The sequence below is a fragment of the Antechinus flavipes genome, chromosome 1 (assembly GCF_016432865.1).
Source record: "Antechinus flavipes isolate AdamAnt ecotype Samford, QLD, Australia chromosome 1, AdamAnt_v2, whole genome shotgun sequence".
In the NCBI taxonomy this organism is placed as follows: domain Eukaryota; kingdom Metazoa; phylum Chordata; class Mammalia; order Dasyuromorphia; family Dasyuridae; genus Antechinus; species Antechinus flavipes.
The window spans coordinates 112,734,633-112,760,551 of record NC_067398.1 but is presented as its reverse complement, the minus strand read 5'-3'; the positions used below and the strand labels follow the sequence as shown (position 1 = coordinate 112,760,551).

Genomic DNA, 25,919 nt, shown 5'->3' with positions numbered 1-25,919 from the left:
CAAGAAAGTTTGGAAAAGGAAACAAACTATCTGATGAAAATTCCTTATAAAATAGATTTGGTGAAATGGAAAAAGGATACAATTCCTTAAAAACAGATTCGGCAAAATAGAAAAAGAACAATTCCTTGAAAATCAGAATTGGTGAAATGGAAAAAGAGAACAACTCTGAAAAATAGAATTGGTGAAATGGAAAAAATCCAATGAACAAAAATACTCAATTAAAAGTTCAATTAGCCAAATGCAAAAGGAGGTAAAAAAGCTACCTGAGAAAAATATTTCACTAAAAATTAGAATTGAACAAATGGAAATGAATGACTCTATGAAACATCAAGAATCAGTCAAACAAAACCAAAAAGATGAAAAAATAGAAGAAAATGTAAAATATCTCATTGGCAAGACAACTGACCTGGAAAATAGATCCAGGAGAGAAAATCTAAGAATTATTTGTCTCCCTGAAAATTATGATGAAAAAAGGAGCACAGATAACATATTTCAAGAAATGATCAAGGAAAACTGCCTTTATGTCCTAGAACTAGAGGGTAAATTGAAAGAATCCACTGATCACTTTCTGAAAGAGATCCAAAAAATTAAAACTCCAAGGAATATTATAGCTAAATTTCAGAATTATCTGATTAAGGAGAAAATACTACAAGTAGCCAGAAAGAAACAGTTCAAATATTAAGGATCTACAAAGCAGGATTACCCAGGACCTAGCAGCTTCCACGTTAGAGGATCAAAGGACCTGGAATATGATATTTCAGAGGGCAGAGACCTTAGACTATAGGCAAGCATAAACTATCCAGCATAATTAAGCATTATCTTTCAGAGGAAAAGATAAGACATTCAATGAAATAGGCAAATTTCATTTATTTTTGATGAAAAGACTAGTGCTGAACAGAAAATGATCTTCAAATACAGAATTCAAGAGAAGCACAGAAACATAAAAAGGGAAAGAAAAAACGATGTTTTTTTAAAGATTAAAAATTTTACATTCTTATATGGAAGATGATATTTTTAATTCTTGAGAAATGTATCTTTGTTAGGAATATACTTAAAGGAAATAAATATAATTTGACTTTATTGTGATATAAAAAAGAAACTAGGGATGGAAAAGGTATTGTACTGGTAAAAGGGGAAAGGAGAGGTAAAATGAAGTAAATTATATCACATGACGAGGGGAAAAAAGACATATTATAATTGAGGGAGAGAAGGGAGAGGGATGAGTATTGTGTGAAGTTTAATCCCACTGGATTTGGTTCAAAGAGAGAATAACAAACATTTAATTTGATAGGGAAACTTGTCTCACCCTATAGGAAAGTAGGAGGGAAAAGAAAAAAGGAAAAGAGGAAGAACGGAGAAGAGAAGGGGAAAGGGATAAAAAAGGGGTGAGGGGCTGTAAAAGAGGAAGACTGATTGAGAGAGGTGGCAGTTAGAAGCAAAACACTGGAGAGGAGGGAAAGAAAAAAATAAAGTATTACTTGGGGGAAAAAAGATGACAGGGAATACAGTTAGTAATTTTAACTTTGGGATGAACACAATACAGAAGTAGATAGCAGACTGGATTAAAAGCCAGAATCCTACAAGAAACACACTGAAAGCAGAGTGATACATGCAGATACAAAGATAAGGTAAAAGACGGAACAGATTCTATTATGCTTCAGCTCAAGAAGCATAAAAAGCATAAGAGATAGCAATCCTGATCTCAGATTAAGTGAAATCAAAAGTGAATCTAATTAAAAGAGATAAGAAAGGAAACTGTGGGGAGCTGGCACTAATCTACAGATGATAAAGCCACATTCCTGAAATTACTCTAACCTTGAATAAACAGACATCTAGATGCCTCCTGGAGCTTCCTACATCATCAAAGGCCTCTGATCAATTCCTTTGTCTACAGTCCCCTCTGTACTGAGTTAGCATGACCTCCACCCCCTTACAAACCACCATAAATACTTGTACTTTTGCCCACAATAAACGATACTTGATCAGAAAGCCTGTCTTGTCTCCCTTCTACACGTCTCTTGTCCCGCCCTTTCTCCTCTCTCTTTTCAGGGCCCATACACACACTCTGTCCAGCAGGCCTGGACAGGAAACTACATTTTGCTAAAGAGCACCATACATAATCGAGTAATATCAATACTAAACATATATGTATTAAGTGACAGAGCATCCAAATTCCTAGATGAGAAGTTAAGAGAGTTTCAAGAAGAAATAGACAGCTAAACTATATTAGTGGGGGAATCTTAACCTTATCAGAATTAAATAAATTGAACCACAAAATAAATAAAAAAGAAGTTAAGGAGATAGAATTTTAGAAAAGTTAAGTATGATAGACGTTTGGAAAAAATTAAATGGGGACAGAAAGGAATATACTTTTTTCTCGATGGTACATGGATCCTACATCAATTTTTTGCGTACACAAAATTGACTATGTATTAGGGCATAAAAATCTTAAAATCAAATGCAGAATGACAAAAAATAGTAAGTGTATCTTTTTAAATCATCATCAATAAAAATTACATGTAATAAAGGGCCAGGGGAAAATAGACCAAAAACTAATTGGAAACTAAATAATCTACTCCTAAAGAATGAGTCGGTGAAACATCAAATCACAGACATAATCCATAATTTAATCCAAGAGAATGACAATAATGAGATAATATACTAAATTTTATGGAATGTAGCCAAAGCAGTTGTTAGGGGAAATTTTATATCTTTAGATCCTTGCATAAAATAGAGGAAGAGAAGATCAATGAATTGGGCATGCAACTAAAAAAGCTCGAAAAAAATTAAAAATCTTAAGACACATAGTTTACATTTCTATGTATAAAAAGTAAACATTTTGTCATTATTGAAATCATTATCAAAATTAAACTTTCATATTTTCACTTGGATTTTATGTTGAATTTTCTATTAATTTTTAAGTCTGGAAAAAATTCTGAAAGTCTGGAAATTCATTCAGTATCTATTTTTTTTTATTCAGGATTATGCATACTTTTGCTGAGTATGATATTTTTGGTTGCAACCCCAATTCTTTTACTCCTTGACATAAAGTGTTCCAAGACCTGCTCTCTTTTAAGATCTTGATGTGGTTTTAGGTGTTGTGGGGGTGGTATTAGTCCCTGTGTGATTCTAATTGTGGCTCCACAATATTTGAATTTTTTTCCCTTGTTGCTGGTTATCTTTCCTCCTTGACCTGGGGGTTTGGGAATTAAACTATGATGTTTCTGTAAATTTTACTGTAAAATTTATGATGTTACTGTGAATTTTATGTTAACTGTAAATTTTTTTTTCAGAAGTTAGATTTTTTTTTATATTTCTACTTTCCCCTCATGTTCTAACACTTCAATTTTCTTTATTTATGGTATTATTGTATCAAAATTCTTTTTTTTAATCATAGTTTTCATGTCATCTGATTATCCTTATTTTTGTCTTCTTGATCTGCTCAGTTGTTTTTCTTATGAGAAGCCCTCCACATTTTCTATTTTTTTCATTCTTTACATTTTATTATATATTAGTCTCCTATAACTTTGATGGCTTCTCTGCCCAATAATTAGTTTTCTAAGACATTTTCTTAAGATTCTGAATCTCCATTTTTAGTTGGTTGACTTTACATAATCGTCTTGATTTTCTTGGATTACTGTTCTTATTTTTATTTTTCCTCTAATCTCTCTCTAATGTGATTTTAAAAATCTTTTTTGAATTCTTCTATGAATTCTTTTTTGGGCAGGTGATCATTTTACAATACTCTTTGAGGTAGGAACGGCATTTAAAAATTTCAGTATCACCTTTGAAGATGAAGCCCAGCCTTCCCTATCAACTCTCTCTGGTTAGATTCTTTCTCCTTGGCCTGATAATTTTGTAGCATAACCTTTTATAGCAGATATTCTTCTAGTCGTGGGGTATGAGGGATGGGGGTTCTAGCCTCAGGTTCTCCTTCAATCTCTCTTCTGGCCTGGAACCCTAGATCAAGAGCTCTTATCTTCCCAGAACTGCCCACAGCTAGCAGTGTCTTTATACTCCCCACCATTTTTACATTCATCAGGTGTATCTCATATACCTCACTCAATCTCTTTTTCTGAGCCCACAGTCACTTTCCTCTCATTGCTGGAACTTAATTTGGCACATCACATAGTCTTCCCTCTCCTCTTGCTTCTCTTCTTCCTTTTCATGTATCTTCTCATGCTGGAATGTAGTTCCACACTGATTTACTCACAGGATAAGTGTCATTAATTTCTGTTCGTCATGTTCTGTGTGCTTTGTCACTGTTATTACAACCAGATTTCTACCAGATTGTTTCCTTGTGTAAATTTTAAAAGACTTATCTTAATGCTTTCTCTGCTGTCACAATTGCTGTCTTTGGCTGCTACATTTATTCACTTGTCCTGCATTATTGTTGCTTGGAGTGTCTGAGAAGCAAATAATTTCTTCAGTTCTGGTTTTTAAAAAAATGTTTATTGGTAAACATTTATCTTTCATGTATGGTTAAGTTTAGGTCTTCATGATAGGATAACCCTGGGCTGCATCCCACATCCTTCAGAACACATTATTCCATTTCTTCATATATTTTCTAGTCTTACATTATTCAAATTTCCTTTCTATTTGAATTTTTTTTTTTTTTTGCAGAACTTGTTTCTTAACCTAACTGTTAGAAATTTTTTTTTCCTGATTACTTGAAGAACTTGTTTCTTAACCTAACTGTTAAATTTAACCACTATGTATCTCAGAGTTTGTATCCTTAGAATTTTTTTTTCTGGAGACAAGCTCATAAATTCTTCCAATTGGTATTCTTTTATGTTAAGAAATTTCCAGCAGTTCTCTTCTATTATTCCTTCATCGTGGTGTCAAAGATTTTATCTTATGTTTATGGATACCTATGATTGATTCTCAGATTGTTTCTATACATCCTTTGAGATCTATATGTTTTGTTTGCCCAGTGATCACATTTTCTTTCAATATTGCTTTGTTTTGCCTTTTTTTCCTGGATTGTATTTCCAATATTGCTTTCTCTTTTGTTTCTTTGGTGAAGCTTGCCATTGCAAATTCCAGCTTTTCTGTTCTGTTCATTTTTTATTGTGCAGGACATAAATTCTGCTCTCCTAATTCTCATTTCTATTTTTAAGCACTCAGGAATGGTGTGTGGTCATTCTGTGTTTTCCTCACATTCCACAGGATCCTGTGTCTCACCAAGAATTGAATGATTTTTCTGTTTTGCAGTATTTATAAATACATGAACTTTTTTTTTTTTTACTAGATTTGGAGGTTGTATTTTATTCTTCCTCCTGTTGATTTATCTGTTTATATTCAAAATCTTTCAGTTTTTTCATCCTCAAATCTTTGTTAATTTCATTCTTTCCCCCTTCAATTTCTGATTCTGTCCCTCTCTCTGATTTTTTTGAGGGCTGGATCTTAAAAAGTATCTCATCCTCTTCCCATGTTGACCAATTTATGGTTTACCAGCCTAGATCTCTATTCTAAATGACTTTTGGATTGTCAGAACTGGTCCCAGCTGGATACTATGCTCTTTCCTGCTAATTAGAGTGCTGCAAAATCCTCCCCCATACACATGATGTCCTGTCCTAGAGTCCTCTCTCTCACTTTCTTAGTTCTGTGACCTCTAGGAAGCTTTTGTTTTTTAAAAGACTATAGCCTGCTGCCTTTCTGTCATGGCTAGAGCACATTTCCATAGCTTGAAGCCAGTGTCTCCATAGCACTACCAAGATGGAGGGAGAACCAGGCTGCAGATATCGGTTTTATTGTAAACTGGTGTTAAGTTGTTGAGTCTGCTAGTGCAGCCTCATTGCCAGTATTGCAGAAGGTAGTAGAAGGGTGCTAAGTAAATTCAAGGTCAATGAGCTTTAGTTCATAGGTTTTAGAGTTGTTTTTTTTTTTTAAATCCTTTGGATGCTGAATGTTCTAGACCATGGAGATGAAGAAACTTTATCTTTGGGGCCTAATTTTTGTTTTTGAAGGATTTGAGAAGTAGTGAGGAATTAGAGAAAACGTCAAGTGCTCCATTTTGTTATTCACATGATTTGGAACAACAATATAGTATCAAATAGGAGAATATATGGTAAAATTATCATACTAAGTGGTTCTTTGACTTGCTTCCATCTCATTCCCCATAGGTATCACTAATGGGGAAAAATCATTGTAGAGAAACTATTCACCTTCCTTATTACTAAAGGAAGCCACTGCTAATCAAATGATACTAAAAAGCATATAGATATAAGAGCTCCACAATGGGTAAGATATCCTAGACCAGGGCTTCTTAAAATTTTTTAACTCCTTTTCACCTGAGAAATTTTTACCCTGTATATAGGTAAATAAAATAGGGTATACAAATTAAACATTTATTGGTAATAAATCATAATTTCACAAATCCACATTGTTATGCGATCCCATATTGAATAATGACCCATAGTTTAAGAAGGTTTGTCCTAAACTATTGGTCTTGCTTCCAGCACAGCTCTTGTAGCTGTCAGTCAAATTAACAGCTCATGTGGAAAAGGGACCAGCCATACCCATCAACTGCCACATATTGGGAAGGCAAGTGAGCCCATTTTAAATGGCAAGGAACTTTAAAGCAAAGATTCTTAAATTGTGGGCTGTGACTCCACATGGAGTTGTATAACTGAGTGTGGGAGTATTGAAAAATTTGGCAATAGTAAAAGGTATAGGATATATTGCCAAGATTTAATTCTTTATATAAAAATAAATAACTACATCAATCCTATTAGTATTTAAATTTGCTTTCATCTTTAATAAATAGTAAGATTATAATATACCAAAGAATTTTTAAAAATAAATTTCTTTATGTTTTATTATCAGGAAATGTTTGATTTGTATGCCTATTTTATATCCCTATATATCCAGGGTTATGTAAAACTTTCTTGGGCAAAAAGAGGTCACAAGTGAAAAAAGTTTAAGAAGCACTGCCCTACAAGAGAGAAAAGAAGCAGCATGCTCCAGGCAAGTCAAGTCAAACTACTACCATCATAATAACCACCTTCTCTCAGACATTAAGAGACAGACATCTCAGGATATCAAACCAAAAAACTTGGAAATAATATAGTTTCTAGCTCAGGGCCATCAGCCATCACAGGAAGATTGGCAACTTGTATAGGTGAAGACCCAAAAAAGACAAAAATGTAGTAGGGAAACATGCAAGATGGAGAAAAAAAAATTAGCTACAAATAACTGGTAAGCCATTTAAGGAGAATATGTATTAGAATTTGTCTGGATAAGGCCTATGGGGAAGTCTCATTAATATATAACATAGCTAAGCATTACATGAGGGACCAAAATTCACACTTCTGTTAAAATTCAATACAATACATTTCTATTAAGAATTCACATATACTCAATTTTTCCCCCAAGCTAGAAGAAAGATTAAATGATTTGTCCAAGGTCACAGCACAGAAAATATAAAAGCAGGATTTGAATTTATATTATCTGATTCTATAGTCAATATTTTTTCTAGATTTGGTAAATGCTGAAATGAAAACCACACATTTGGGGGAAGAAAAGAGAAGGCATGAACATGTGATGCTTAAAAATAATTTTCCTTAGATCCTAAAAAAAATTAATTATCATCTGAAGTTATCCATCTTCTCAACTGGCATGTACTTTTAAATACATACCTGTGATTATGGATAGTGTAGTAGTCTTCCCTGCTCCATTATGTCCTAGAAGAACAGTGATTTGCCCTTCATACAAGTTCAAATTCAGGTTTCTAACAGCTTCTTTTCTCTGTTTTCCCTTTTTAAAAGTCTGTAGAAAAAGGAAACAGAGACTATTTCTAAATATTTCTATTAGAAATTAGAAATAAATATACTTCTAGAGAATTTTGCAACAGAGGAAGTATTCAATAGCAACTAACCCTTTTTTAAAAATCATATCATATCATCAGACTTAGAAAATTCAAATGTGACAAATACTTTTACTTAGCACTAAATAATGGGGTAAAACTGTAAAGAAAACCAATTTCAAAGTTTTTTGAAATGATATTAAAATTAATTGGTAATTAATTTTAATTAATGTGAGTGCACTGTCATCATAATTTCATGTTGGGATCTTCAATGCAGAAGGGATAAATAATAGCAAATACTTATAAAGTTCCTATCTGTGTAAGGCACCAAGAATATAAAGATAGGCACTTTGGATATTCTAAAGTCTTAGTGCAGTTTTGAGTTAAGAAAATTTTCATTAAGATTTCATAATTCAAAACTATTCTAGGACTATGAGAATGTCCTGTAATATATCCTTTTGCAATCTAATGGGGTAAAGATGAGGGCACAGATAATACAAAGACAAATATTAAAAGTACAAAAAAGGTTCAAGCGAAATATTATGAGAAAATTGAGGAGGAAGAAATCATTTCCAATTGAAAATTTCTGTTGAAAAACAGAGGAGAAGGAAATCTTAAGGATGCTTCATGAGGGAAAGAAGTAAGGGAGGAATAGAGTAAGGAAAGAAAGGAGGGAGAAAGGAAAGGACAAAAGAAGTAAGTAAGGAAACAAGAGTTTATTAAGTGCTACTATGTGCCATACAATGTTTTAAGTGCTTTACAAATATTTCATTTGATCTTTAAAACAATCCTGGGGAAAATGTGTTATTACTATCTCCATTGTATAGCTGAAGAAACGGAGGCAGACAAAGCTGAAGTGATTTGTCTGAGATCAAAGAACTAGTAAGTACTGAGGCCAAATTCAGAACAAATGGAATTTAAATATCTGCCTCTACTATCAACTATAAATTAAATTATTGAATCCTAAATTTTTCTGTTAAATGGGCACTGAGTCTTTTGTGGTTATAAAATCTTGTGTGTAGGAACAGCTTTCTATATTTGATTCACACTATCATATGAGCACTTTTTTTGTTCCTGGTTTTATGGAGACCTCTAGATGTTAACCGTGACAGAAGTTATAATGAAAATGTTCCTGAAGCTACAGAGTGAAAGACTTACGGGGAATCTAGTTTCTTCTCATTAGAAGCTAGGTTCCCAGGATTTAACCAAATCCAAATTGCAGGACTTTGGCATAGAACAGAAAGTGAAAGCACTACTTCCAGTCCAAGTAGGTGCAATTCCTCATGATTATTTTGGGAAAGCTAAATATTTTAAATAGAGGAGGGACCTAGCTAGAGGGATATATCAGAAAAATTTCTCAGGCAGGGATGGAAAATATAAGTTGAGAACGATACAAAATTTCTGAAAAGGGATAAGATTTCTTTAAAAGGAAAAAATGAGTTTATTTTTGGATACTAAATTTGAATTCCTGGCTAGAATAAAAGACAAAGTAGATAAAAATGGGCAATCTACAGATTGCCAGAAAGCTAGAAATTAATTTAAATGTTATGATTGTGTAGAATCAAGATTTGAAAAGTTAAGAGTTGGAAAGAAAATGAAACTAGCAAGAGACATTAAAGAGAACAATTCTTTCCCCTGAAAAAACTGAGGTACCATACCACGTGATATATGATTTATACATTGTCTTGAATAAACTAATTAATAATACTTTTTATTGAGGGGTAACAATGTCTTAAGAATAGTTGATGTTGTAGGACAAAGGTTTCAAAAATGCAAAACTCTCAGATGCAGAAAGAACCAGATTAAAATGTAACTGGGAAACATTTAGCAAAATAAATAAAAATACAATAGTATACATATAATGTTAATGTGTAACTTTCTGAGTAAATATGTGGCTGCAAGTTTATAGTTTAATAGACTTCCCTTTCTATTTGATTTTGACACTACTATTATAGAGTATACAAAAGAAATATAATGCATAGCCACTTTGCTCAAAGTTTAGTGAATGTAAATTGGGGAGGCAGGGAAAACATTTATAAAATATTTATAGAACACTTCTAAGACTTCTGATTATGTTGCTGTGGGTTTACCCAATACCATTTTAGATCACAACCTCTCTAAAACTTAATTGTCTTTTAAGAGTTGCTGGGACCAAAAAAGATATTGTTCCATAATCAAATGGTTGATTTTATGTAGTCTGGTTGTTAAATAAAAGGTATAGCACATCATTATGTCCACATAGAAAACTAGCTAAGTAGAAGCTACTACTCGGTAGAAGCTGGTGCTACACCAGCATAGATTTTGATAACACAAGTTATTTCTTCACCACAATTAGCAAACCACAAAAGGCAGGTTCTAAAGAAATATTCCAAAAATTAAAGAAGTCAATGAAGGTAGGAGAAATACAATTAAAAATTCCTTGAGGTGATAGGTAAGAGAGAGAGGGAAAATGAAGATAGAGTAGCATTCTAGGCAAATGAAAAAACATAAACAAAGGAATGTCAGGGAAGCATGGAATGTTAAGGAAGAAAGGCCTTGATTTATGTAGATTTTAAAAAATCAAACTTTTCAAAATTAGGTGAAGAAAAACTTGGGGGAAATTGTATAATAAACAAAATCAAAAAATTCTTTTCAAAGCCACTCAATAAAAGTCACTTTCCAATTCTTTGTCACTTAAAAGAGTTATGTATTTTTTTTTATCCTTAGTTAAGCATCTGTTTTGTTTAGGGCCAATCTCCTTTAATATTATTTCCTTCTAATTCTCCCTTTTCTTTATTTTCCTTTTGAAATATATTTCTGTATCCATCTCTATGCAGGTACTCTTCTCTCCTTTGAAGAATGCAAATGAGAGTAAAAATAAAGTATTTCTTCTTTCCTCTGTTTGTATACACTTCTAATGCACCTCAGTTATGTGATAAAATTTCCCTAATGTTCCTCCTGACCCCAACATATTCCCCTTCCCCTCCTTTTTCTTTGTTTATATATGTTTGTAAGAGGAATTTGTTTTTCTTTCTTTTTCTACTGGGGGTGAAGGAAGTTGGAAGTAGAGAACGCACATTTTTATTGATTGAAAACATGAAAGAAAAAATAAGTATTTTCTTGCCAAGGTAGTTAAATAAAGCATTTATGAAATATTCACTATGTTCTATGTACTGTATTAAATTCTGGGGATACAGATATAAGCTAGGAAGATAGTCCTTGTACTCAAGAAATTTCTGTTCTAAAGTGTTGAAAACATAAAGGGAAACCTGGTGGGGGTGATATGGAATTGGTTGGGAATGGTGTGGAGAATTGGTTCTGAATAAAATTAGGCTAAAATTCTTCCATCAAAATTTAGCTACCCGGGAGCACAGTCCAAGGTTTTAATAGTAGGGAGATGATATTCTAAACAGTGCAAGTGACTTACTGATAATTGCTTTGTAATATTATTTGGTGCTGATCACATCCAGAACTTAGCAATTATTTTATAAAGAATAACAGTAACAATTAGCATTTATATAGGTTTTCAAAGTACTTTACAAGTATTATCTCATTTAATCCTCACAGCAACACTAGGTGCTAGTATTATTCCCATTACATGGAAGGAAACTGAGACAAGCGATTAAGCGATTTGCTCAAGGTCACATAGCAGGTGTCTGAAGCTGAATTTGAATGCAGGTTTTCATGAATCCAGGTCTAGCTAATATATATATATATTATATATATATATATATATTAGCTAGATATCTCTCTCTCTATATATATATAACTATATATATAGAGAGAGAGTTCTTTCTTTAGATGCCAATGGCATTTTCCATCCCAAATCTATTGGAATTTCCTTGAATCACCACATTGTTGAAAAGAACCAAATTCATCACAGTTGATCACATAATTTTATTGTTACTATGTCCAGTGTTGTGCTGGTTTGGCTCACTTCACTCAGCATCAATTTATGTAAATCGTTCTAGACTTTTTTGAAATCAGCCTGCTCATCTTTTCTTATGGAACAATATTTCATACCTTCACATACCATTACTAATTCAGCTATCCTTCAATTTATGGGCATCCACTCAATTTTCAGTTCCTTGTCACCACAAAAAGAGCTGCTACAAACATTTTTGCACATGTGATTCCTTTTCCCTCTGTTATATAGCCTTTGGGGCAAAGTTCCAAATTGCTCTCCAGAATGGTTCAATCAGTTCACAACTCCACCAACAATGTGTCAGTGTCCCAGTTTTCCCACATCCTCTTCAACATTTATCATTCTCTTTTCCTGTCATCTTAGCCCATCCGAGAGGTATGAAATGGTACTTCAGAGTTTTCTTAATTTGCATTTCTGTAATCAACAGTGATTTAGAGCATGTTTCATATGACTGTAGATAGCTTTGATTTCTTCTTCAAAAAACTGCTTATTCAGATACTTTGACCATTTCTTAATTGGGGAATGACTTCTAGTCTTATAAGTTTGACTCAATACTCATATTTAAGAAATGAGGTCTTTATCAGAAACCCTTGTAAAAACTGTTTCCCAGATGTCTGCTTTCCTTCTAATATTGATTATACTGGTCTTGTTGTGTAAAAACTGATAATGCTCTGTTATCTCTTGTCTGGTCATAAATTCTTTCCTTATACGTAGATTTGAAAGGAAAACTATTCCTTGCTGTCCTAATTTGTTTATAACATCACTCTTTATGACTAATTCATTTTGATCTTATCTTAGTATAATGGTGTGAGATGCTGGTTTTTATCTAGTTTCTGCTATACTATTTTCCAATTTTCCTTGCAGTTTTTGTCAAATACTAAATTCTTCTCCCAGAAACTGGAATCTTTGGATTTATCAAACAGTAAATTATTATCATCATTTGCTACTGTGTCTTTTGTACTTAATATATATTACTGATGCACCACTCTATTTCTTTGTTTGTATCAAATAGTTTTAATAATTGTCACTTTATACTATAGTTTTAGATCTGCTATAGTAGGGTATTTTCCTTTGCATTTTCTTCATCAATATCCTTAATGTCCCTCCATCTATCCCTCTCTCCTCTTCCTTCATTTTCTCAGACTTAAATCCAAAATAGGAAAAAAAATAGATTTTGCCATGTGCATAGCAGAACATAAGAGAATCAAAATATGAAACAGTACATTTCCATGTCAAGAAAACCTTTATAATAATATTCAACATTGTGTTGAGAGCTGTCCATTTTTTGCTTCTTTGTAGCTTTTCTTTTGTTAAACTGCCAAACATTTCAATTCTACTGAAGAAAGCACAATTCCATTGGGCTGGCCACACTGCTCAAATGTCAAATGTGTGCTTGCAAAAAATATTATTTTATGGAGACCTCACATAGGGTTAAGTACTCACAAGATAGGAAAAGTGATACAAGGACATTTGCAATGTCTCTCTTAATAACTTTAGAATTGATTGTATGACATGGCAGACACTGGCACAGTGGCATGCCCTCATCAAAGAAGGTGCTGTGATCTATGAACAAAGCAAAATTGATGTAGCTCAGAAGAAACACAAGATATGCAAAGTTAGAGAAGTTACCCTAAATGTTCATAGGGATTATTTGTGTCGAATTGGTGGTAGAGCATTCCGAGTTTGTGTTGGTCTGATCAGCCAGTCAGACAAATTGTAACTCAACTCTTAATATAATAATGTCCTTTTGGTCCTCTTCAAGAATGAAGGAAAACATTGCATTCAAAGCTGTTCATCATTTCTTTGCATCCTTGTAGATTTTCTTTGTTCTCTGCTGTGCCCTTTTTATCTTATGCTTTTCCTCCCTTTCCTGTCCTTGCTTCCCCCAAGAAGACTTCAATTAAGTGCATATGTGTGTGCATATATATGTACACATATGTGCACATATATGTATATACACATTCACATATACATATCTCTAATTGTATACACACATACATTCATGTACATCTATGTGAGACCATACTACACTTGTTTGAACTCCGTTTCTCTGAAGGTGGATAACAACTTCCTTTATTAGTCCAAGTCTTTCCATATTATTCTAAATCCACCAATTTATCATTTCCTATACCATGGCAATATTCTAACCTTATACTGTCTAGCATTTTAAGTAATCTAGTTAGTCTATTTTAAATAGTCTAAAACAATATTAATATGGTTAACATATAGTATAGTTTCCCTTTTTTTTTTGACAATCTATTTTAGTTTTAATTTCAGATCAATGATTACTACTCCTGCCTTTTTCTACCTGATAAATTCTACCCCTGAACCTTATTATTTTTGTGTTTATCTATTATTTCCTATTCTTCCTGATCCCTCTGCTTTATTTCTACCCACTATCTTGACTCCCTCCATTCAAGTACTCTCCTTATCTTCTTCCTCCACCTTACCTTCCCTCATTATTCCATTCTACTTAATCTACAAATCCTACCCCATTCCTGTCCTATTCTCTCATCTTCTTATTTATAAATTCAAAAGACTTTTATTCCTTTCTAAAACCCAGATCTGATGTGAACAGGATTCCCTCTAAAAATTCCCTCCTTTATCCTCTTCCCCTTTCCTTATCCCCTTATTCTCATTTCTTTCTGAATTTAGATTTTTTAATACCTCTATCTCTCTCTTTTAATATCTATATATCTATCTAATTTTCTTTTTAAATTACTCCCAATGAAAATAGGGTTCCAGAACTATCACCACTCCTCTCCAATCTAATTTCTCTGTGTTAGTTCTTCCTCTCATACCTCATTCATATAAAATACTCTTTTATTTACCTTTTCCTACACTTTTTGCTTTTTAGAATCTCATCATACTCAGTAATTGACCACTTATTAATGACAATCTTGGATATATGGTTTATATTTCCACATATAAAACATAAACTGTTTATCATTACGGAGTCCTTTGTAATTAGTCTTTGATGTTTACCTTATATTTTCTCTTGCATTTTATATATCAAATTTCCTATTAAATTCAGGTCATTTTTTGCAATAAAATCCTAAATCTGGCATTTTTTTCCATTCTGGATTATACTTAACTTAGTTGAATTTCCCTGATATTCTTGATCTTTTATTCCTCCAGATGATTTTTTTTTCTAGTTCTATAAAATAATTTTGGGGAATTTGGTATGGCACTGAATAAATAAATGTCTTTAGGTAGAATTGTCATTTTAATTACATTATCTTGGCCTACTCATGAGCAATTGATATTTTCTCAATTATTTAGAGCTACTTTTATTTGTGCAAAAAGTATTTTTAAAATTGTGTTTATATAATTTGGGGTTTGTGTTGGTAGAAAAACTCCCATGAATTTTATATTGTCTACTGTTATTTTAAATATAATTTCTCTATCTCATGTTGCTGAGCTTTGTGAGTAATATACAGAAATGATGATGATAAATGTGTATTTTATATCCTAAAACTTTGCTCAAGTTATTAAATTATTTTACTTAGTTTTTATTTTATTCTCTAGGATTTTCTTAAGTATAGCATTATATCATCTACAAAGAATAATTTTGTTTCCTTGTTGCCTAGTTCTAATTTCTTCAATTTCCTTTTCTTTGCTTGTTGCTAAGGCTACCATTTCTAGCATAATATTGAATAGTGGGGATAATGGGAATGCCTATTGTTGCCATATACTTGCCCACAAAAATATCAGAATTTGGTAGCAAAAAGCATAATCTTACTTTCTTTCCCATTCCCATTCCCATTCCAAAGCCCTGGCATCAAAAGGTAAACAAGTGAAAATAAGGATGCAAAAAATATTGAGAAAGGAAGAAATAACTTCTGCACACACTCTAAATGTCAAAGAGGCAACTTCTTAAGTTACACTTAAAAGTATACTTATGTTGTCTAAATAATCCAAAGAAAAATTGTTCATTTCCTCCATAAAAGAGGTAAGAAATATAAATATATTAGGAGATACTTTGTTTTCTAGACCTAATATCCAGTAAGCAAGCTGAGCCAAGAGCTTAATATAATAATAATTCTTTGTATTTACCCCCTGAATGATCTCAGCCACAGCAAAATCCCAGAATTTCATAAAGTTATTACATTGCTTTGACAAGTGCTGGCAAGAAGCAAACTTGTCTCATTGTTGTTGTTACCTCTTATGGTCAGGTCTACAACTTACAGTAGCATAACCATAGGTATTAAGATCTTCCCATATTGCCTCAGATCCCCTCCACTAGAGGCAGAGTCCTTGGCACACAGTTCCTTTGCATGTAAGCTGTTTCCCTCACTTTGAAATTAAACTTCTGGAGAAGATTCTGAGAAGATAGCAGAATAGGCCAGAAAGTTCCAAGCGCTCCAGATTTTCCATACTAACTAAACAAAATAGTGCCTCAGGTCAAATGTAGAGTGGTTGAAAATAAACAACAATTGGGACAGAACAGTCATCCTCTACAAACAAGCAGTGAAGAGTTTAAGACAGAGTTTGGCCAGTGTAAACACCTCCAGGCTAGCTCCACTGAAACAACAAGCAGGAAGCTCAGGGGTTAGCTGAATTGGGAGGTAACCTCAACTCTAGCCATAGGAATTTTCACCTCTTGGAAAATATGGGGAGTTAGATTTCTTAGCAGGGGAAGATGGAGGGAATCTCTGCTGATAAGGGATGCCAGACACAACTGTACAGCCCAGACCAGAAGAAACAATGGGGCTAGACTCCACTACTTGTGAGCTCTTGTGGGAGGAGGGAAGTTCTTGATTTTAGTTCTTGACCAGAGGGAAGAATTAAGGAGAACTTGAAGCCAGAAACAGGATTAGCCAAGATTACAATAACAAGCTCTTATAAATTAAAAAATAATGAGCAAGGAAAGGAAAAAAGAACCAAACATAGATAGTGAAGCAAAAAAAAGTATTTTCTAATTTAAAAAGTAATGTCAAATGGTCACATACCAAAAAGAAATCATAAAAGATTTTTAAAAGCCTTTAACAATCAGGGGGCAGCTATATGGCACAATGGATAGAGCACCAGCCTTGAAGTCAGGATGCCCTGAGTTCAAATCTTGCCTCAGATACTTAATATTTCCTAGCTGTGACCCTGGGCAAGTCACTTAACCCTAATTGCCTCAGCAAAAACAAAACCAAAAAACTTTAAAAATCAAATGACAGATTGAGAAAAAACTTTTTTTTAAGGAAAAAAAAACAATCCAAGAAGAACAAGAAGGTTATGAAAAGAAAATCAATCAACTGAAAAAGGAGATTCAGAATCTTAAAAAAATAACTCCATGAAAATTAGAATTGGGCAAGGAGAAGTCAGTGAAGTTTTAAGAGACCATGAAAAAACAGAAGAGAATTTGAAACACCTCTTAAGAAAAACAACTGATCTAGAGAACAGACAAAGAGAGAAAATATAAGAATAATTGGATTACCTGGAAGCTATAATCAGAAAAAGTATCTTGATATAACAATAAAAGAAATATTTAAAGAAAACTGTCCTGAAGTGTTAGAAGAATGAAAGTAGAATCATTGGATTCCCTAATACATAAAAAGACTTTTGCAGGACTTCAAAAACTTGGGGGGATCATTGGATTCCCTGATATGTGAAGCAATGGACAATAGATTGGTTTTGGACTATCCCTTGGCTGCTGAAGAAGGCATATGTGTGACTGCTGTTTACACACTCTCTTTCTAGGACTTCTGGCAATCTTATACAATACCATGTTGATTTATATTTGTTAGTTATACCATTACTTGTGTGTACAATTCATGTTTGTTACACCACATCAAGCCTGCACTGACTGTGGGGAGAGTCATCACTAATAGCCTCTGCATTATTGCCATGTGCTTGTGTAATACCTCCCATGCTGATGGATTTGTGCATAATAAGACCCTTCAGCCCAGAAACCCCAACCCCTACTTCCTTTTGGTGCTTTTCATCCCCCTTCCTGAGATGTCAGGGAGGGTGTGATCGCCTCCCCTTGGGGGCTCTGACCTCCCTGAGGAGTCAGGGATGGCATGACCACCTGTGTTCTAAAATAAAAGAAACGGGAGATGTAATGGGCTGAGGCTTGAGTTGATGCACTGAGGTCCCAAGCATGTGAGACTAAATAGTAATTGGATCATACTCTATTGATATATATGCTTGGAGAAAGAATGGCACACTCTTTGTGCAAGTCCTGATGTGTTGTATAGGAAATGACGTTTTTGGTGGGTGGAGGCAGGGGAGTAGGAAGGGAAGCAGAAGGAAAGACTGCTGGCTGGCGTCTTTTCACAGCTGCTCGCATTGCCATTGCGATGGCCTTTCATCTCCAATCCCCTCTGCTAGCTGGCTTCCTGTTGCAGCTGCCCATATTGCTGTCGCAATCTTTCTTGCCATGAAGGGAAAGTAAAAATAGAAAAAAGTCAACCAACCACCACTTGAAAGAGCTCTTACAAGGAAAACCTATACGAATATAATAGCCAAATCCATTAGTCCCCAGGTTTTTGAACTGCAGCTGAAAATAATTATACCCTTTAAGCATAGTCCTTAACATAAAAACAAAAAAGGGACATTCACTTAATTGCCATGCTTTCAGATTTTGTTGCAAAAAGACTAAAACTATAAAAAAGTTGATATACAAGATACAGAGAAATATAAGGTAAACATCAAAGACTAATTACAAGTGATCCAATAAAAACAAGGAAATGTAAACCATTTGTCTAAGACTGTCATTAGTAATTGAGTTGTTTGGAAAAAAAAAGATTGGGTTAAAGCTAGTATGATGTGATTCTAAAATTGTTTAAAAAAGTAATTATCTTATGCAAATAAGATGTGAGAGGAAGAACTGAGGAATTAGATGGGAGAGGAGGACTAATAGTTCTGGAACCCTACTCTTATTGGGAATGGGTTAAACAGAGAACAATATATATATCTTTATAAGGATATAAAAGCCTTCTATATGAAAGAAATAAGGGGACAAAAGAATGGGGGGGAATAAAAACAAGAGAGCAAGGGGAAGAGGTTGGGGGAAAGAATAAAGGAGATATCTTTAAAGGGGGGAATAGATTTTTTGTTAAATAACAGGAAGGCAAGGCAGCAGGTAAAAAATAAAGCAGAAAAGTGAGGAGAGAAGGAAATAAGTACACACAAAGTAAGTAAGATCAGGAATAAAATTTATTATGTAATAAAAAGCAGAGGTAGTAATCATGATCTCAAAGTTAAAGCCAAAATAGAGTTAATGAAGAGATAAGTAAAGAAACTATACATGCCAGCTATATCAATCAATATTGTTTTAGACTATTTAAAATAATTAAACAATATAAGGTTGGAATACTACTGTGGTGTAGGAAATGATGAGCTGAAGCATTTGGAAAAATATGGAGAGACTTGGACTTATGAAAAATGATGGCATTCACTTTCAGAGAAACAGAGGACAAACTGAATAATATAGTCTTATCCAGATATATATGAATGTATATATGTATATGTATGATTATAGAATCTAGATACATGTAAATATATGCATGTATATGGATATCTCTCTATATTTAAGTTTCTATATATGTTTGTCTGTATATGTATATACTATATATGATCTATATTTGTGTGTGTGTGTGTGTATTATATATTAGTGTATTAGTGTCCTAGGTAAAACAATTTTTAACATGTTTTTAAAACTTTGAGTTTCAGATTCTCACCCTTCCTACTCCCCACTTCTCCACTGATAAGTACATGTGAAGTTATGCAAAACATTCCCAAAGAAGTCATATTACAAAAGAAAATATAGATATCCCCTTCTCCCCAAAACTTTAAGAAAAATAGTTTAAAAAATATGCTTCAATCTATATTCAGACATAATCAGTTCTTTTTACAGATTAGATTTTTCATCATTAGTTCTTCAGAATTGTCTTGGGTCACTGTACTGCAAAGAATAGCAAAATCATTTACTGCTGATGATCCTACAACATTGCTATTACTTCGTACACAGTACAGTTCATGTTGCATGAACTCATGGGGAACACTCCAGGTTTCTCTAAGAGCACCCTACTCATTATTTCTTATAGAATAATAGTATTTCATTATAATCATATACCACAATTTATCCAGCTATTCCCCAGTTGATGGGTATCCCCTCAATTTCCAATTTTTTGCTCTGAGAAAAGAGCTGTTATATTTTGTCCATATATAAGTCCTTAAAAAAATTCTTTTGGGATTCATACCTAGTATTAGTATTGTTAGGTGAAAGAATATGCATGATTTTATAACCCTTTGGGCACAGTTCACATCTTTTAATCATTTATCAATTAGGGAATAGCTTTTCTTTTTAAAAATAAATTGATTTAGTTCCTTATACATTTGAGAGAAGAGACCTTTATCAGAGAAACTTGGCTTCTATATTCTTTTCACAATTATTATTCCTAACCATATTCCCCTTTCTCATTTATTTTATTTTCTCTCCTTTCACCCTTTCCCTCTTTAAAAGTGTTTTGCCTCTGACACTTTGACACTCCTCCCTTCTCCCACTCTTCCTCTTTGTATACCCTTCTTTCCTGCAGGGTAAAACAGATCTAAGAGTCCAAGTTTTAACAACCTCTGCAAATAAACTGAATTAGACATGTTATTAAATAAGACCTGATGTTTAAGTCTTTACTAAATTCAAGTGCCCTAAAGTATAAAAGAGAAAAATGTAAAATTCTAAACCAAATCTTAGTCCTAACTAGAATGGAAACCAGTAGGACAATACCTTGGACAAATTTTTTATCTTTATTCCTACTTGCAGGTCTGTAGGGTCAGACTCAAAGAATTCATGCTGTGGAGATTTCTCAAGATCTTCCTCCTCCTTTTCTTTTAAAATCATTCTTGGCTTCTGCACCCAGTAGGAAGGCTATGGTATAAAATCAAAACACAATTACTAAAATGAGCACTAACTGACAATGTCACAGTACTGTTGAGAATACCACAGTTTTGCACTTTTTTTTCTACTTAGGATCAATGATGCTGGATTAAATTGAGATACTAAATTCTGCAGCTAACTGACCTAGTGACTTCAGTCTTGAAGACATTTAACAAACATTTTCTTATCCAAAAATTAATGATGAAAATGTGGTAACTCCAGAATAAACTCCAAAATGAAAGAAAGATGGAGGAATCTTTAAGCTAGACCAAGTTTCTTTTCTTGAAGAATACAACTTTGTGAGTTACATAGTTTAACTTTTTTTTTTTTTTTTTTTTTTTAAGGCAATCAGGGTTAAGTGACCTGATCAGGGTCACAGGCTTAGGAAGTATCTGAAATCAAATATGAACTCAAGTCTTCCTAATTCCATGGCTGATACCTCTATTCACTGAACCACATCTGGCTGCTCCTGATATAACTTTTTATCTTCATTTTAATAAAGAAAAACTTCAAAGTTACAAAGCTCAAGTGACTTTCCCAAAATCAAAAATATTGGGCCAGGATTTGAAACAAATCTCCTGACTTAAAGTTCAATACTTTTTAATAAGATAAGGCTTGGGTTTTTTCTTCAGTCAAACAGAATCAGACTGGTGGCTCTTTTCCTACAGCACAATGATTTATGGCCTAAACAGGCTTGAAGGCTGTGGAGTTGATTGCAGTCTAGCAAAGCTGGGGAGCAGAAGAGGGAAAGGGCTTTGTTGTAATTGCCCTAGGTAAATGGTAAGAGGGGAGCAGCATGGAGGCTATCTTGGTTGTTGTTATGGATTCTGAGTTGTGGAGAAAGTAAAAGGTCTTAAAATATATTTTTTCAACTTAATAATATTCTCAATGTTTATATTCCATGATATCCTATTATTCTGTTTAGTTCTGTTTATATGAGGAGTCAGTTTGTATCTCTATAAATTCCTAAATATGTAACCTCCTTCATCAGGAAGTCAATAGAATAACTTCAGTCCTCCTTACTCATGATTTCTCAGACAGGGAAAAATGAAAGAAGAGAGAATTTATTTGCAGCTGTTGAGATGGGGGCCTGCAGTTACACTACTTAGAGATGTAGGTTATATGTTTTGTTTACATGACCAGTATGATAAATTGAGTCAATTACATAACAGTAAGAAAAAACTAAAACAGAGGTAATCATGGAGTAACATGGTAAAGACACAATCTGTAATCTTGCAATTGCTTCTTAAAGCTTGGTATCAGGGTAACATGAAAACACAGGAATCTTGAAGTTCCCTCTTCTATAAAACAGCAATAATCGAGGTTAATCTGAAGAAAAGCAGCATAAACTCACCAGCAAGAAGAAATACCAGGGCTGGGGCATACCATATTCTCCAGGAAACAGAGCTTCTATATACCAGGCCACCAAACCATAAAAAATAGAGTCATATAGTAGCATTAATATCACATGTCCTAAAGTGAAGTTATCATTTACATTAACAGGTGACATAAACTCTTTCCATTGCATGCCTATCCCTGCAAAACACAAAAGACAAAGTTATCCTATATTTTATACTGACTTTGAACTTTTTCAGTGCACCAAACACGGTGGGAGGGAAAAGTATATACCTAGCAACTGATTCCACAAAGTTTATCCTGGCTTAAGTACTGTGTGGGACCATTTCTATTTAAAATTATAGTTCACAAGCCCCAATAATATGTTTACTTTTAACAATTAGTTCAAAGCAAAGGTGTTTAATGAAATAGTGTAGTAATATATATAAATTATCTCCACCATAAAGCTTAGGTACACTTTCCATCAAACATAAAAATCATCAATGGGAAAAGTAAACATGAAAAGGGGTCTCAAATATAGGGAACATGTATGGTCAAAGCTCTACAAAAAGGAGATACATGGGCAATGCATATCAATGGAGAGAACACACTCCTATAACATCATTTCTATGATATTTAAGGAATACAGGTAATGAAGGCAAAGAATAACACTTTAAAGCCATAGGATCATTACTATTTTCTGGTAATGTTGTATTGTTTTCTCTGTGCCTGTTATTGAGAAATAAGGGGGGGCGGGGAGAGAAAGATTTAGATAAATAATAATAAATAAAAAAGAAATCCCCAAGTTAGGTTGGGAGGGGAAAGTTTGACAAATAGGAAGAGAGTTAAAGTCAAGGTAAAGGAGGCAAAAAACCATGGGAAGAGGGTTATCTTAAAGCGTATTAAACAAAAATCACTATAGGTACAAAGTACTGTCTTAAAGGAAAGGGAATTGAACAATTCAGAAAACTAAATGAGACGCTAAAATAAATAAAACTAGAATTTACTAAACATGGGGAAGGGAGTTGACATGTTCCACTTTAGGAAGATTAATCTGATAACTGAGTGGGAGAATGAACTGGGGTGGGAAAGACTTGAGCCAAGGAGAACAAACAGCAGCCACTACAATAGTCAAGGTGAAAGGTGATGAGGGCTTACACTAGGGTAGTGGCAGTGTCATTAGAGAGCAGAAGGTATATACAAGAGATGTTTCAAAGGGAGAGATGACAGGATTTAACAAATTAGATATGAAAAAGAAAAAATGAAAAACTCCTTGAGGATATGCAGGTTGTGAGCATAGGTGACTGAGAAAATGGTGATTCAACAGCTACAGGTAAATTAGGAAGAGGAAGGATTTTTGAAGAAAGATAATGAAATTTCATTTTTTGTGTGTGTTGTCTACAAGACATTCAATTCAAGATATACAAAAGGCATTTAGAGAGTGACTGAAGTGTAGGAGAGGAGTTAGTTAAAGGTGATCAAATAGATCTTCTAAGCATCTTCATAGAGATGATAACTGACACCATGGAAACTAAGAAAATCATCAAGTGAAATAGTATGCAAGGAGAAGTGGGTCCAGGACAGGATCTTGGAGGATCCCCAAAGTTAGTAAGTGTGATCTGGATGCAGATCCTACAAAAGAAACTAAGAAGGAATGGTCAGAGGATAACCAGGAAAAATAAATGTTATGAAAATCTAGAAAGAAGAAAGTATCAAGAAGACCACAAAAGTGTTAAGATCTCAAAGAGAAGAGAAGACACCTCCCTCTACCATTCCTTTAAGGTATATACTATAGGATTTTTCTTTGTTTCTTTTCTTTATTGATAGGTTTTGCTATTTTTTTCTCTATTTCTTCTTACACGTTATTTTAAAAAATTCTTTGATACATGAGATAGTTATCCCTGAAGAGAAAGGGAGGAATACAGGGGAAAATTTAGCTGATATCAAGATTATATAGATTTGAAAAAATCAATTGGAAGGACTTAGGATAAAGATGAAATATGAAAGGTTTTAGCTAAGCTTAGCTCCCCTAAGAAACATCCTGTCATAGATTTAAAAGGGTGCAGAACTATAAAAGATGATAACCAGAAATTTGTAAATGCTCTGGTCAGAAATATACCAGATGGGCCTGAAGACATTAGGAACTCATCATTTTCTTGTCTGAAGGCTATAAAGTTACTTCCTGTTAGTTATCTGCTCAAGGAAAGGGAGGAGTACATATGTGTCAGTCAATATGCATCTGTTAAATGCTTATTATGTGCCATATTATATTATATGTGCTTATTATATTTGAGGCTTTCCAGGAGACTTGAATCCAGCACAATCTCTTAACGTCCTGTTGCAGCTAAAGCAGGGGGCAGTCATCTCAGTGGGCCTCTTGGATTCCCATATTCAGAATGATATTTGTCATTTTGGTGCATTTTAAACTATCCTACAAAACAATCTGATAGAGACTCTGTAAGAATCCTTCCAAAGTGTTAACTCAATGGAATTGATAGAAACAATGCTTATGTTTACACCTTTGAGAGTTCACACATTAGCTCACACATTAGTTCACAAGTTTAGGGAGATTTCAGGATTCAGTATGAGAGTCACAAGTTTACACCTCCCACAATCCTGCTCTCTCAGAGAAGGAGTCAACCTTTGGGTTCACACCTTTAAGATATCATATATAGCCAGAGGTCAGTTGAGATGAGTAGAACTGGAGATTCAGAGGGAGCTGGAGACAACAAAAGACAAGCTGCAAGAGCTCTTGGAACCAAGGAGGGAGATAGGCCTCTAAGAAAACTAACCGGGCTATTTTGAAAGAGACAATAAAAGACTGAACTTTTATCAGCTGGCTGCATTTGAGGTGATTATTACATTGAACTGAAACTAAGGCTGCCTCCAGAAGCCACCCCCCCCCCCCAGAAACCTGCTCCCAGAGAACCATCATATTTTAGAAAAAAAGAAGAACACTACAAGACTCCACTTACTAGAGTAAGAACTTGCTATTTGGGAAAAAATAAACAAACCAACCCCTAAATACTAAGAAAATCTGAAAGCAGTTTTTCAGAAATTAGATTTACACCAACATCTCACAATGTTTTAACAAGATATGTTCCAAATGGGTAAATAATTTAAACATAGGAGGTAAAATGATAAACTAAATAAACAAGGAAAAAATAATTTTCCAGATTAACAGATATGGCAAAACTTCATGACCAATAAAGTCTATTAGATAAAATGGGACATTTTCGAGGGCATAAAATTAAAAGGGTTTTGAACAAGAAAGACCAAAGCACCTAAAATTAGAAGAAAGCAAGTAAATGCGGGGGAGAGAGGGGAGAGAAAACATCCTTATATAAAGTTTCTCTGATAAGTCTCATTCCAAAAATATATAAGGATTCAAATTTATAAAACAGGAGTCAGTCCCCCAATTGATAAATGGCCAAAGAATATGAATAAGAGATTTTGTTTTCTTTTTTTAAAATTAATTTTTAATATTCAACTTAAACATTTTTGAGTTCCCAATTCTCCTCCAGCCCCTCCTCAATCTTTTGAGAAGAAAGGAAAAAGATATCAATTATATATGTGACGTCATGGAAAACAAATTTCCATGTTAGCCATGTCACCCCTCCTGAAAAAAAAAAGGTAAGAAAAATAGTGAAAAAAGTATGCTTCCATCTGCACTCAGACTTCATCAGTTCTTTCTCTGAAGGTGGATAGCATTTTTTTTGTGTGTGTGTGGGTACTTTGGAACTGTTAGGAATCAGTGTATTTATCAGAGTTAAGTATTTCACAGTTGATCATCATTACAATATTGCTGTAAGAGTATATAATGTTCTTCTGGTTCTTTTCAGTTCGCTTTGTATCAATTCACATGTTTCCAGATTTTTCTGAAACCATCCTCTTCATCATTTCTCATATCACGACCATAAACTGCGACTTGTTTAGTCATTCCTTAGTTGCTAAACATCCCCTTAATGTCCAATTCTTTGCCACTATAAAAAAGCCACTAT

The 25,919-nt window shown here is 33.7% G+C and overlaps 1 protein-coding gene across 1 annotated transcript in view; it reads right to left on the bottom strand.

Annotated features, from left to right (window-relative positions):
- The window catches only part of LOC127544326 (phospholipid-transporting ATPase ABCA3-like), a 225,225-nt gene that overhangs the window by 121,525 nt on the left and 77,781 nt on the right, over positions 1 to 25,919 (bottom strand). Inside the window, exons 9-11 of the mRNA XM_051970919.1 lie at positions 21,938 to 22,119; positions 20,434 to 20,574; positions 7,641 to 7,770 (exon numbers count right to left, since the gene is read on the bottom strand). Coding sequence (XP_051826879.1) covers positions 7,641 to 7,770; positions 20,434 to 20,574; positions 21,938 to 22,119 — 453 coding nt within the window. The remainder of the gene's footprint in view (positions 1 to 7,640; positions 7,771 to 20,433; positions 20,575 to 21,937; positions 22,120 to 25,919) is intronic.